Source organism: Hypomesus transpacificus, chromosome 22 (genome assembly GCF_021917145.1).
Source record: "Hypomesus transpacificus isolate Combined female chromosome 22, fHypTra1, whole genome shotgun sequence".
NCBI lineage: Eukaryota > Metazoa > Chordata > Actinopteri > Osmeriformes > Osmeridae > Hypomesus > Hypomesus transpacificus.
Window position 1 is genome coordinate 14,641,561 of NC_061081.1, and position 12,844 is coordinate 14,654,404.

A 12,844-nucleotide genomic window follows, 5' to 3' on the forward strand; every position below is an offset into this window, starting at 1 on the left:
GTCTTGCAGTGGCAGTTTGCACCAGTTGCAATTTTTGGCAGCATTAATTATCTGCCCTGTCTGCCCATTTGGACTAACCTTTGGTATGGTATTTATGGATGTCTGTCCACTGGATGAACAGATGGCAGATATTCCTATTACAAGTTAAATACTCTTGGATGGCCTTGCTAGCTCTTCAGAAATGATTACCTGTATTTGGATAAAGACAGTCCAATAGCAATAAACAACTCAACAGGGTGTGTGGTACCTGTCTCCTATGACACCCCCCACCCCTACAATGATTCATAGACATGTCAACGCGTATAGTCATGTTGCAAAACCTTGGATTCCCATGGAGTCTAATCAACAAACACCTGTTGTGAAATCCAGCATTTAAATTAAATTTATTTTTTCTAATCAACAAACACCTGTTGTGAAATCCAGCATTTAAATTAAATTTATTTTGCATTTTAGATCTTGACAACTGGGCAGCCCAAGACATGTACCGGTACACGTTGCCAAACCGTTGTGTTTTGTATATATACAGCACTTGTGGAGCATAGAGGGAATGCAGAAATCGACAGCCTCATTTCTCATTTTCAGTCACGACTCGAAGGTGAGACAATTTTGTAAGACTATTTGGATAGGACAGTAACTTAATTTGCAAAAAGTTTGCATTGCCAGTGTATACATAGTATTTATAGATTGCACTTGATAGCATTGCTATTAGAATTGGTAAATATATTTACTTGGACTATAAAGCAACTATAAAGCAAAATTATTATACTTATGTGCATAGCATTTTCTGTGAAGTACACCGAAGTTCATTACTTGCCATGGACTTTATAGCTCACAGCTTTATATATATATATATATATATGTATATTATATTATACACAAACAGAGAGAAAGTTGAAATATACATAGAGGTGTGTAATGCTACAATAAAAAAGTCACCGTGTTTTTTTTCATAAATATGTATAAACGTAGGAACATCACCATGGTGATCTACACAGCAAAAGTGTTCACGGGGGACAAGTTGTCTGCCGGCACGAGAAAAAGAGTCTTCTTGCAGCTCGTTGGCACGAAGGGAAGCAGTGACAATGTCCACATCAACAAGAAATTGGTTCTGAGCCAAGGATCTGTGAGTCAGAGTTTGTACCTGGTCAGAGTTTGTACCCCCCCCCCCGCCCAGATTTTGGAGTGTGTCCACTGTCCAGATAATGTATCTAAAGCCGTCTGCTACTTTTTGGCTTTGAGTGGATTTAGTGGCGTTAAGGGAGTCTTGTGGCTGAGCGGTTAGAGAATCAGTCTAGTAATCTGAAGGTTCCCAATTTGATTACCGGCTGTGCCACATGACGTTGTGTCCTTGGGCAAGGCACTTCACCCTACTTGCCTCAGGGGAATGTCCCTGTACTTACTGTAAGTCGCTCTGGATAAGAGCGCCTGCTAAATGACTAAATGTAATTTAGTGTCACGAGGAGATCTCCGAACTGCTCAGCTCTGCCTGTTCACTGTAGATGAGACAACTCATCCAGAGTAATATGCTCTTGATTCTTTTTTATTTTGCTTTTCAGGTTCGCAACATTGTAATAGAAAGCCAGATTGACCTGGGAGAGCTGTATCTGATTAGGCTGAGACTAAAGAAGACCCTATTTCCGATGAATGATGAGTGGTTTTGCTCCAAAGTCACAGTGACAACCCCAGAGATCAAGGAAGTGCTCTTCCCTTGCTACAACTGGCTGTCCACTGACGAACCGCAGTCCATCAGAGAAGCTACTGGTCAGAGTTTGAATTCAATCAAAAATATAATAGTTTTTGATCCATACATTCATTCTAGAGTGGTTCATTAAAGATTCATTCTATTATATTGAGAGTAAATTTTACATTAAAACACAAATTAACTTTTTTTTTTTTTAAAGCTAAACTCGTGTTTGAGGACATTCGAGAGGGTCAGATGGAGAGAGAAAAGGAACTTGAGAAACGACGGGGGGTTTTCCAGTGAGAAGATTTAGCAACACTTTACATTAAGGTTACTTTCACTACCACTTAACTACATAGCAACACTTTACATTAATATTTTTCCGTTAGATGGAAAGTGTACGCAGACGGTGTTCCTGAGTGTGTTGAAGCAGACAGTCCACTTGACCTTCCGAGAGCAGTTCGGTTCTCCTTCACCAAGGACAGCCAGTTCCAACTCACTGCTGGGGCTTCGTAAGCTTAAATACAAGATGTGTCCAATATACAACCACGCAAAGAACAGACATTTTGATATAAAATAATAATAAAACCTAATTACAATATTAATAATCTGTCTTTAAGTTAATGTTCTTTATATCTGTCCATAGTATTGCCAGACTTTACCTGCAAGGATTCCTGTCTTCTAATGTACCCTGGTCAGGCATGGATGAATACGAGTCAATTCATGTCGAGAAAGAAACTGATCTCTTTGGTAAGTATTCTTAATTACACTGATCGTGTATATATCCAGACATTCCAACTAGCAAAGTCATTTCAGGGAGGTCTACTGCGCAACCCCCCCCCCCCCCCCCCCTCAGTAGAGGGGTCAACTGTAGATGTCTGAATATCAGTGTTTTCACATTTCTGTAATCTCCTCAATTCAAGAATACGTCAAAGAACACTGGGAGGAAGATGAGTTTTTCGGCTACCAGTTCCTGAACGGAATCAACCCAATGCTGATCCAACGTTGCAGCAAGCTGCCGGACAACTTCCCTGTCACTGACGACATGGTCAAAGATTCTTTTCAGGAACAACTTACCCTCACACAGGAGATTCAGGTGCGTGACAACTTCCATGTTTAATTGGCTGGACACAAAAACAAAAAACGGACATTGTCGCTTCAGGCAAGTCTTACTGGGGAAAATATACTTCATGGCACATTTTGTCTTTATCACAGAATAGTAATATCTATCTTGCGGACTATGTTCGCTTGGATGACATTCCCGCTAACGTGATCGACGGCAAACAGCAGTACATGGCTGCTCCTCTTGTCCTGCTGTACAAAACTCCAGATGACAAACTGATGCCCATCGCTATCCAGGTAACTCTCACTTTTAACTCCTACACGGAAAACAGCAGGCATGTGAGTGGTCATGTAGGGGGTTAACTATTGTCCAAACAACCAAAACGAATTCCCCTATGGTTTAAAGGAAGATGGGAAACTGAACAGTGTATTAGCATGAACTAAATAATGCCAATACCAATAGAATTCCATGTATTTGACTCTATGGGTTAAATCAGAGCGGAGAATGGTCAAAGTACGGTTAAATGAAATACGCATTTAATAACTTTGCAAATGAATGAAATCAATTACAAGGCAAACATGTTACAATATGAAAGCTTTAAATCTTACCCACTCTACCATGATCATTGTAAATCAGAGAGAAAGCAAGAGGTGAGCAAGGAATAGGACAGTAGGACAAGTGAGAACTGAGGAGAAGGTCTCAGGGGATGAAGAATCCACAGAACAATGCATTACAATTCTCTTTATACACAAGAACAACCAATCAGACCACATATTGAATGGGGTGTAAGACCTATCAAGTTGAGACCGTCCAGAAACTCCAGACTTCAGCATATGAGAGGTGGGGGCAGGTTTGACACCCAGCCTTACAATCACATACAGTGAAATGGCATCCTGGACTGATCATTTTCCATGTCCGGATTCTATCATCATTAAACAGCTGTATTCTGTGGAGATCACTTTCATATTTTAACAGTTTTGTGTCGCCGCATCACCCCACTCGTTGTAACACAACATGGCTGCCCTGTCTCTCCTCTCCAGTTTGTGCCTGACCTCTTGTCTCTCCTCTCCAGTTTGTGCCTGACCTCTTGTCTCTCCTCTCCACAGTTTGTGCCTGACCTCTTGTCTCTCCTCTCCACAGTTTGTGCCTGACCTCTTGTCTCTCCTCTCCACAGTTTGTGCCTGACCTCTTGTCTCTCCTCTCCACAGTTTGTGTCTGACCTCTTGTCTCTCCTCTCCACAGTTTGTGCCTGACCTCTTGTCTCTCCTCTCCACAGTTTGTGCCTGACCTCTTGTCTCTCCTCTCCAGTTTGTGTCTGACCTCTTGTCTCTCCTCTCCACAGTTTGTGCCTGACCTCTTGTCTCTCCTCTCCACAGTTTGTGCCTGACCTCTTGTCTCTCCTCTCCACAGTTTGTGCCTGACCTCTTGTCTCTCCTCTCCAGTTGAAGCAGAAGCCAGGAGAGGACAACCCCATCTTCTTCCCCACCGACTCGAAGTACGACTGGCTGATGGCCAAGATCTTCGTGAGGAGCGCAGACTTTGTAGAGCATGAGCTAACCACCCACCTGCTTCGTACCCACCTTCTTTGTGAAGTTTTCGCCATGGCAACCCTGCGTAACCTGCCGCCGATTCACCCCCTCTACAAGGTAAACAGCAGTAGTATCTTGAAACCCATGAAAGGATTTTCTGTTATTCTTTTTCTCATGAGTTGCTCTCTCTCTTTCCTCTCAGCTCCTGATACCTCACTACCGCTACACTTTTCAGATCAACATCCAGGCTCGAAATCAGCTGATATCAGAAAATGGAATCATTTCTAAGGTGAAGTTAGAGGGTGCAGATTGGTACTCTGCATGAAGGCAACTGTCCATTCAACATTCACAGTTTTGCATCAACAAGGGCCAGAAAAAGTCCTACTAGATGGAGTCAGTCCGCATCCAATGTTTCAAGAATTCAGCTTTAAAGATTTAAACATTTCTTACATTTGCAGAACGCTGCTATAGGAGGGGAAGGGATGAACATGTTTCTGCAGAAAGCAGCTGCTGCCCTCACCTACAGCTCCCTCTGTCTGCCCGAGGACATCGCTGCACGAGGTCTGGAATCCATCCCCAACTTCTACTACAGAGACGACGGGCAAAAACTGTGGAATATAATCCACAGGTGTGTATGTTGCTGTGGGATGTAATCCACAGGTGTGCATGTTGCTGTGGGATGTGATCCACAGGTGTGTATGTTGCTGTGGGATGTGATCCACAGGTGTGTATTTTGATGTGGGATGTGATCCACAGGTGTGTATGTTGCTATGGGATGTGATCCACAGGAACAACTGTTAACGTTTACAACAGATGAAAGGTGCATTGTGAACCACTTAAGCTACATTTGGTACATGACACTGTGGAGAAGCCTTGACCTATATCAAATGGGCTGTTGGGGTTTGTGCTACAACAGTAGAGAAATATGTTAACGTTGCATGCCTTGAAAGACATATTTCAATGACATTCCTAGGGAAGTTAAAATCAGCGTACGTATTTTGTACTGCACAGCTATGTCAAGGGTGTGGTGGAATTCTACTACGTCTGTGACTCTGATGTGGAAAGGGACAGTGAGCTGCAGAAGTGGATCGGAGATATCTTCACCCATGGCTTCCTGGAGAAGAAGGAAACAGGTCAAACATCTCTCTCTCACTCAATATATATAAACATTTATGTGTTCCAGGTACCAAGGTGGTTAAAAAATATGATGCATCTCAACTGAGCTTTTTTAGTTTTCCATAATGCAATGCTTTTGATCAGCTCATTTATCAAACTTACATTACATTTAGTCATTTAGCAGACGCTCTTATCCAGAGTGACTTACAGTAAGTACAGGGACACTCCCTCCGAGGGTGAAGTGCCTTGCCCAAAGACATTTGGGTTGGCTGGGGATTGAACCGGCAACCTTCTGATTAATGGCCCGATACCCTAACCGCTCAGCCATCTGACCCCCCTGAAATAATTATTTCGTTCAGGTGTCCCTGAGCTTTTCAGCACCGTCCTAGAACTGGTTAAGTTCCTCACCATGGTGATCTTCACTGCCTCAGTCCAACACAGCGCTGTCAATTTCGGACAGGTCAGGGATCATCTCCCATCCAGCCGAGAGGCATATTAGCCATCAGCAGTCTTCTTATACCATCCTTTTTTGTGTTTTTCAGTATTTTCTATTGTTTGTAATTTCTGGTCTTGTTTTGTCTAGGATGATTTGGTCGGCTGGATGCCCAACTGCCCCACATCGTTGCAGAAACCTCCTCCAACCACTAAGGGGCAGTATACTGAGAAAAAAATGTGGGAAACTTTCCCAGACATCAACGTGACCGCGTACGGCTTGGTCACTGTCAACCTGCTGAGCACTCAGTCCCCTGACTTTGTGAGTACGAGATGACATTGACAACACTGAGTTGTCCAGAAAATACACTTAAGATTTTTTTTTCTGATGGAAAAACATTCTTGACGTTTATAAATCTGCTACAACAATCCCTTGTCTCCTCACACAGGTGGCCCTAGGATGCTTTCCAAATGAGCGCTTTGTTGAAGCGACGCCTCTAGAGAAAATCGAAGAGTTGCAGAATAACTTGAAGGTCTATAGCTATGAAACCAAAGCCAGGAATGTGGACCTTCCTCTGCCGTACACGTTCCTCTACCCGGAGAACATAGAGAACAGTGTAGCCATCTGAAACCCATATAAAGTACACGTACCTCTAGTAAGAACCTCTAAAGACTGAGGTCATGGGGCAATTTTCTTGAAGATATATTTGGGGGCTTTTTCATGCTTTATTGTATCGTTTTTATGTGAAGTGTCACAAGGAGAGAGAGAGTTATGGTGAAATGCTGGGAATTTATTTTATTCTATTTTCAATGCAGTTAGTATTTCAATGGTCTGTTATAGTAAACAACAATTGACTGGCATAAATGCTACCAAATATAGATGTTTAGTGGACATTGATTGGGTGAGGGCAAGAGCTGTAATTCAATATAAACGACTTCACTTTATGATTATCAAACAATAATTTGTTTTTTTCTCTCATAGTTGTTGGATTTATACAAGGTCACGTTACATGTCATATTTGGCAGGAAATGTATTGTACCATTCTATGAACGACTTTATGATGTTATGTTAATCAGAGATTTGTGAATCATAATGTTCCTTGATTTCTCCTTTTTATATTTCTCAGTTTTCCGAGTTTAGAGAATGTTCCAAAGATGAAACAAATAAGCGATTGACTAAATCTGCAATGCTGGCACCACACTCCACAGAGCTTTCCTCAATAAAGAGAGCTCAAAGATCTTCCAGTGGTTCATTTTTTCCTCTAGTGTCATCTGAATGTCCTCAATCTGTGTGAAAGAGATTGTGACATAAAACGTTTTTCTTTTTCATTAGTTTTGGAAATATTTGCTCTGACAGTGTTGGAGTTGTTAAAGCCACAAGATGGCGCTGTATACCCATTAACGCCAATGTTGCCGTTCAGATAACAGATTGGAAAGCAGCAGTCTTCAAATTGTATTAAGAATATTAAAAAGTAAACATATATTGTTGCTAAAGGGCAGTCTATCTTAGTCAGAGTTGAATGCCTTTAAAATGCTTAACCATTTGTTCAATATAACAGTGTATTTATTATATAAGTAGTTTGTTTCTGATGTACACAATAGCCAGTGGCGTTTTTATGTAAAAAATGTGTTGGGCAAAAACCATATCAAATATGAGATACATATCCTACCAGTGGACAGTAACGCTACAAAACTCCCTCTTGCTACTGGTGTGTTCATGTAATTCAACACATCAACAAGCGTGACTTCACAAAACACTTTAACGACAGAGCGGCTTGTTTCTACCTGTGTTGTAGCGTTAGTACACAAACTGGAGACCTTCTCTCCCCCCCTAACTGAAATGCATGTGTATCACGGTCAATGCGTGAGGCTTGAGAACCCTGTTTACAAACCTAAATTAGGAATGCAACCAAGGACTTAACCAATGTGCATACAGGGCTAACAAGCGAACAGCAATGAGCTCAACACCACTGACGGCCGCAACGAAGCGGAAAGACAACTTTTTAGGGATACAGATCCATTCAACAACCTTAATAGATAAGCATGGACACTGGTCACCATCTTTATCTATCGATCCAGCCCAAAAATAAGACCAATGCATGGAACAGCACCACAAAGGCAGGGTGATAAAATATGCTTTCACTCACCAAGGCTGAGGGCTCACTTGACGAGAAAGGCGCTTTCTTTTGTATGCTAACCGTTAGCCACTTTTTCTTCAATAACCAATCCACGTTGCACCTGAGGTTACTTTTACCAGCAGTTTCAGTGATCCCCTGGCTGATGGGCACCACCAAGTCGCCTTACTTCAAGTTTCTCCTCACAAATTAAGGGTTTATAAGGGTATATATAAGGGTATATAACCGGTGCTCGAGTATGACATCCACGTTATTAATTTTCTCAAGTTAGCTGGCATTAGTGAAGCTAACAAGCTAGCTAAAACAATCTACCCTCCTCGCTCTTCTTGCCGACTAATGTTGGCGCCAGACAGCCACACAGGTCTGAAATACAAAATTACGCTGTGGTACTGGCACTTCGCATACGTATTGAGCATTGAGCATGCTTATTAAGACGTATTAATACTTTCACACAAATTGCATGGCTACAGTAAGCGGGTTTAGTGAAAACTTAGTTGACTCAGCTTCGTTACTGTAGGCCTTCTATAGTAGATTTTTCTGGTATCAGTACTTTAATTTTCGGACAACTTCTTACTTCTTACATTTTCAAACCAGGCTTGTTACTTTCAGTAGGCCAAATATGGTGGTGTGATCAATATTATTTCTGGTCATTGCCTTTTTCATTTCAAGGTTATCACTTACAACAAACATAAGTTAGTCTACCAAAGCTACCAAGCAAGTTAGACCTTTTTGGAGAACTGAGATGGTTCGATTGCATTCAGGCTCGATTGCCTTACCTGTCATTGGTATAATGGATGTTGCAATCAGATTTTTTTGTCTCTTTTTCAGCTGAAAGTTGTTGGCTCAATTTTTTTCAGCTCCAATTTTTTGGGGCTCGAATCTTTTCAGCTCCAATATATTGGGTTAGATTTTTCTGCATGTCTATAGTGTCATTTTCTATTAATGTGTTAACATGATATGAGATCCAGTTAGCGTGACACTAAAACAGGTTGTTGTAGTGGCTACTTTTTACGAGTATAGCCTATGTCAGAGCCCATACTTCTTTCAGTTTACAAAGAGTAGTCAGTACTTCAACGTATTCTAAAAGTATTTTTAAACATGAGTATCATTATTATTACACTAGTGACACTGTTATAATGTTATTATTACATTGTGGTTATACTGTCATTACACAGTTGTTACACTATTATTATACTTTCTACACTGTTGCAACAAATTTCACTTTTACAACATTTCACTGTTGTAAAAGTGGACATGTCCACTTTTACTACACTGTTTTTATGCTGTTATTACACCGTTGTTACTGTTTTTACGCATATTTAAGGGAGACGTTCGAAATAGTTGGCGTCAAAAAGGATTCCAGTCTTTTTGTATCAATGTATGAATATGATGTGAAGTCTAGTTGCAGGCTGACACTACAACAGGTAGTGGTAACGGCTATACCTATGTAATGGCTATACCTATGTAATGGCTATACCTATGTGTATGTCAGAGCCCACACTTCTTTATTTTAACTTGAGTGAAAAAGTGTAGTCAGTACTTCAACTTTATCAGTATCTGTCCTTCTACTTGAGTGAAAGATGTGTGTACTTTTGCCAAATCTTCAGGAACAATACATTAAATACTAAAACATTATACCACGTGTTCCCGAATTAGCTTCTTTCTGTGTCCCTATCTAGAATAATTTGTTTAGTGCCATGTTCCAGAATCTAACATGCAATAACCACAACAGAAAAGCAGACTTAAATCAAGAAACACTGAATTCTATACTGTGAAAATAAATAACCTCCAGTAAAAATGTATAGCTAGCTATTTAACTACTCGTTCCAGCTGGGAGCAGTGACGATGTTTAGAAGACCCCCATCTCACCTTTTCCACGTTGCTCCTTTCCATTCAGAAGGCTCCCTATATAAACACAGAGTTAATGTAGATTTCCCTATTTATTCTCTGTGCTGTAATACCGGGTGAAGTTTGCCCTGGGCGTAGCATGCTGCCTGCGTTTTAATTGCTGGTCCACTTTCTGAAGCCTTTTGAAGTCTCCCCCTTGAGATTAACACGTTGTTATATCCAATACACTTAACTTGTCTTGCAGTACCTTGAGGGGGCCAATGTGAGGCGATGTTTACTATGAATGCTCATTGATGTTGACAACCATATAGGGCTGTGTTTCGTATAATATGCAGAATTCAAAGGCTTTTTGCTGGCTTGGCTCAAATAAAGTCATATATGTACGTGTATAAATCAATAATAAATAAATATATACACACTCATTCATAATATACTGCAGATGTGTGTATATATACACGTGTGTGTATTCTTGAGGTTGAAGTATAACTTGATTAAATTTTTAGTTTCGTACTTTCATGCTAGGTCTAAAAGGTTGTATGTCCATGAGTAGCATCAACAGTAGCACTTTCTGTATTTCACATGATCAGTTCTCTAACTCTCCGCTTTAAACCGTAAAGAGATACACCCAGAGGAGGAACAAGCCAATGATGCCTTTTTATTTTTCATAAAAAATCAACAAAATCAAAAAACAACAAAAAAAAAGCGACATTGAGAAACATTTCAAATATGACCACTTGGGAAGCAAAGTGCTCTTCCAAGATGACAGTGACTCTAAAATATGAGAATGGAATTAAAACAAAACAATTCATCATCAAGTAACACAAAAAAAGAGCATAAAATCAATAAAACGTTTACACAGATGCTTGCATGGGTAAAGTAAACCAACTACATGGTGGAACCACACTATTAGCTACCAGAGAGAGAAGACAAACAAGGTCCATCGCAATTAAAGAAAACAGACTGCCAAGTGCTGGGGTAAATATATATATCTGCTTCATTTGTCTGCTTCAGAACAATAAAATAGAGGCACGTTCTGCCTGTGTTCCAACATTGCCTGCAAAAATACCAAGAAAAAGTGACAGTTTGAATCTTGACAGTTAGTTTTAAAAAGTACACATACTTGAGAGAGCATTATTTTACATCTGAACAAGACTCGAGAAGTTACTATTTGTTACAAATAGTTATCAAAAGAAGCCTTAATTTTCATTTTTCTGCAAGACTCTTCAACAAGAAAAATGGCTTTCCTGTGTCCAAAGCTTATTCTTATATACGACTATATATAAAAAATGAAATAAAAAATTAAAATTAAAAAAACAATCACTGAAAATATACACCAAGCAAATGAAAAAAAACAAAATACAAAAAAGCATACATATGAAATTCAACCGTAAAATAAAATTACAAAATAAAAAAGTTGATCCTTTTTTGCACCAACTGGTCTTCGAAAAAACAAAATGGAGTCTTGAGAGAGGCGTTTCCTTGACAACACAAGTTCCCTCAGTCGTCCCCTTGATAGTGCAGTCTTACAGGAAGAACCCTAACATGTGGTCTCAAATCCAGTGAGAAAGAGAAAGTGGGGAGGGGGGTGGTCATGATAAGAGAGCTGAACACATTGGTCTGTACAAAGAGAACAGAAGTGATACAAATAACTTAGAATAACTTAGAAACAGGTGTTTGTGTGAATGTGTGTGTGTTTTGGTAGGGTCAGGAGTTAAAGTGTGTGTGTGTGCGTTTGGCAGACTGCTGAAACAGGCGTTCAGTGCCTCTAGATTACAATAAAGCTGATTGTGACTTAAAGCAAACAAACCAAAACAAAAAAATTCAAATTTTTTTTTGTTCCGCTCGACCGAGTGAGTGAAGGAGGGGAGCCAGGAGGGAGGAGTCTGTGTTGCTGAGCGTCTTGTTGAGGGTGATTGATTGTCTTGTTCAGTTCTTTACAGTTCCAGACTGGGGGAAGGCCAGACTCAAGCGGGGGGAGGGAGGGGTCCTCTGAGAACAGGAAGTAGGGGGCTAGGGTTCCTCTGAGATAGGAAGTTGGAGGACTAAGGGATTGCAGTGGGTGAAGGGGGGGTGTAGGGGTGGCGAGGGGTGTAGGGCGGTAGAGGAGGTGTGGTTTGGGGGTGGAGGCAGGGAGGAGGGGTGTAGGGGGCCTAGGTGGAGAAGGGGTGCGGGGGTCTACGTAGAGGGGGTGTGGAGGTTTTGGGGTCTAGCAGGGTGGAGGCAGAGTGGAGAGGGTTTGGGTTTGGGGGTCTAGCAGGGTGGAGGCAGAGTGGAGGGGGTTAGGGTGTGGGGGTCTAGCAGGGTGGAGGCAGAGTGGAGGGTTTAGGGTTTGGGGGTTTAGCAGGCCTCCATCTCAAGAGGGGGGTCTGGGGCTGATGACTTTGCTTTACACGCTGAGAACGAGTTCCTCTTCCCCCCTGCAGGGACGGAGAGAGAGAGGGAGAAGGAAAGAGGGGGGGATAGAGAAAGAGCAGGGGATAGAGGGAAAGAAAGAAAGAGAGAAAGAGAGAGAAAAAACAGTGTCAACACAACAACATAAAAACACCTAGTATCCACAGTATGGCTGACTCAGGTATGTTAGAGGGGTGGATCCAGTCTGGGCACTTCCAGTCAAACGGCACAGTGTTTCTGATCCGGATATCTCTCTCTCTCCAGCAGCATCTTCCATTGTGCATGTTCGCTAGTGGAGGCTACTTCACCAGATCTGAGAGGCGCTGTTCGCCTCTCGAAATGCTTCTTTTCCAATGTGAAGAGGGTTCTGTCCAAGGACAACTAATGTTTCTGTGGAGCACTATTTTTGGTACCATTACAGGACTGATTAATTTGTGGCCTGAGGCATGCCTGTCCTTTCATGCCCTGGGTGGGCTGAGCGAGGGGTGCAGCAAGTTCTGGGTGGGGGACAGGAAGTGGGCTGGCTTGGCTTTGATCTAGTTTGACATGGGGTCAGTGTGACCCAGCTGGCTCCGTCTACCCGCTCACCTCTCCCCCTCTTCCCTCCACCCCCTCTCTCTCTCTGTCCCTCACCCTCTCCCCCCCTCTC

General features: G+C 41.7%; 2 protein-coding genes across 2 annotated transcripts in view; both read left to right on the top strand.

Moving 5' to 3' along the window:
* The first annotated feature begins 492 nt into the window (after positions 1–492).
* LOC124484486 (hydroperoxide isomerase ALOXE3-like) lies at positions 493–7,061 on the top strand. Its single transcript, XM_047045412.1, has 15 exons — positions 493–595; positions 970–1,123; positions 1,557–1,761; positions 1,902–1,980; positions 2,071–2,193; positions 2,328–2,431; positions 2,605–2,777; positions 2,897–3,040; positions 4,187–4,390; positions 4,476–4,562; positions 4,732–4,901; positions 5,285–5,406; positions 5,749–5,849; positions 5,973–6,143; positions 6,271–7,061. The coding sequence occupies exons 2-15, from the start codon at positions 980–982 to the stop codon at positions 6,448–6,450; spliced, it is 2,007 nt and encodes a 668-aa protein (XP_046901368.1). The 5' UTR covers positions 493–595; positions 970–979; the 3' UTR covers positions 6,451–7,061.
* A 5,302-nt stretch (positions 7,062–12,363) lies between these two features.
* The window catches only part of dkk2 (dickkopf WNT signaling pathway inhibitor 2), an 8,612-nt gene continuing 8,131 nt past the window's right edge, over positions 12,364–12,844 (top strand). The window contains exon 1 of the mRNA XM_047045375.1: positions 12,364–12,376. Coding sequence (XP_046901331.1) covers positions 12,364–12,376 — 13 coding nt within the window. The remainder of the gene's footprint in view (positions 12,377–12,844) is intronic.

Coding starts and splice junctions, on each gene's coding strand:
- LOC124484486 (XM_047045412.1), top strand. CDS start 980: ATGGTGATCTACACAGCAAAAGTGTTCACGGGGGACAAGTTGTCTGCC. Junction 4,391..4,475: donor CGATTCACCCCCTCTACAAG/GTAAACAGCAGT, acceptor CTTTCCTCTCAG/CTCCTGATACCTCACTACCG. Junction 5,850..5,972: donor GCGCTGTCAATTTCGGACAG/GTCAGGGATCAT, acceptor TGTTTTGTCTAG/GATGATTTGGTCGGCTGGAT.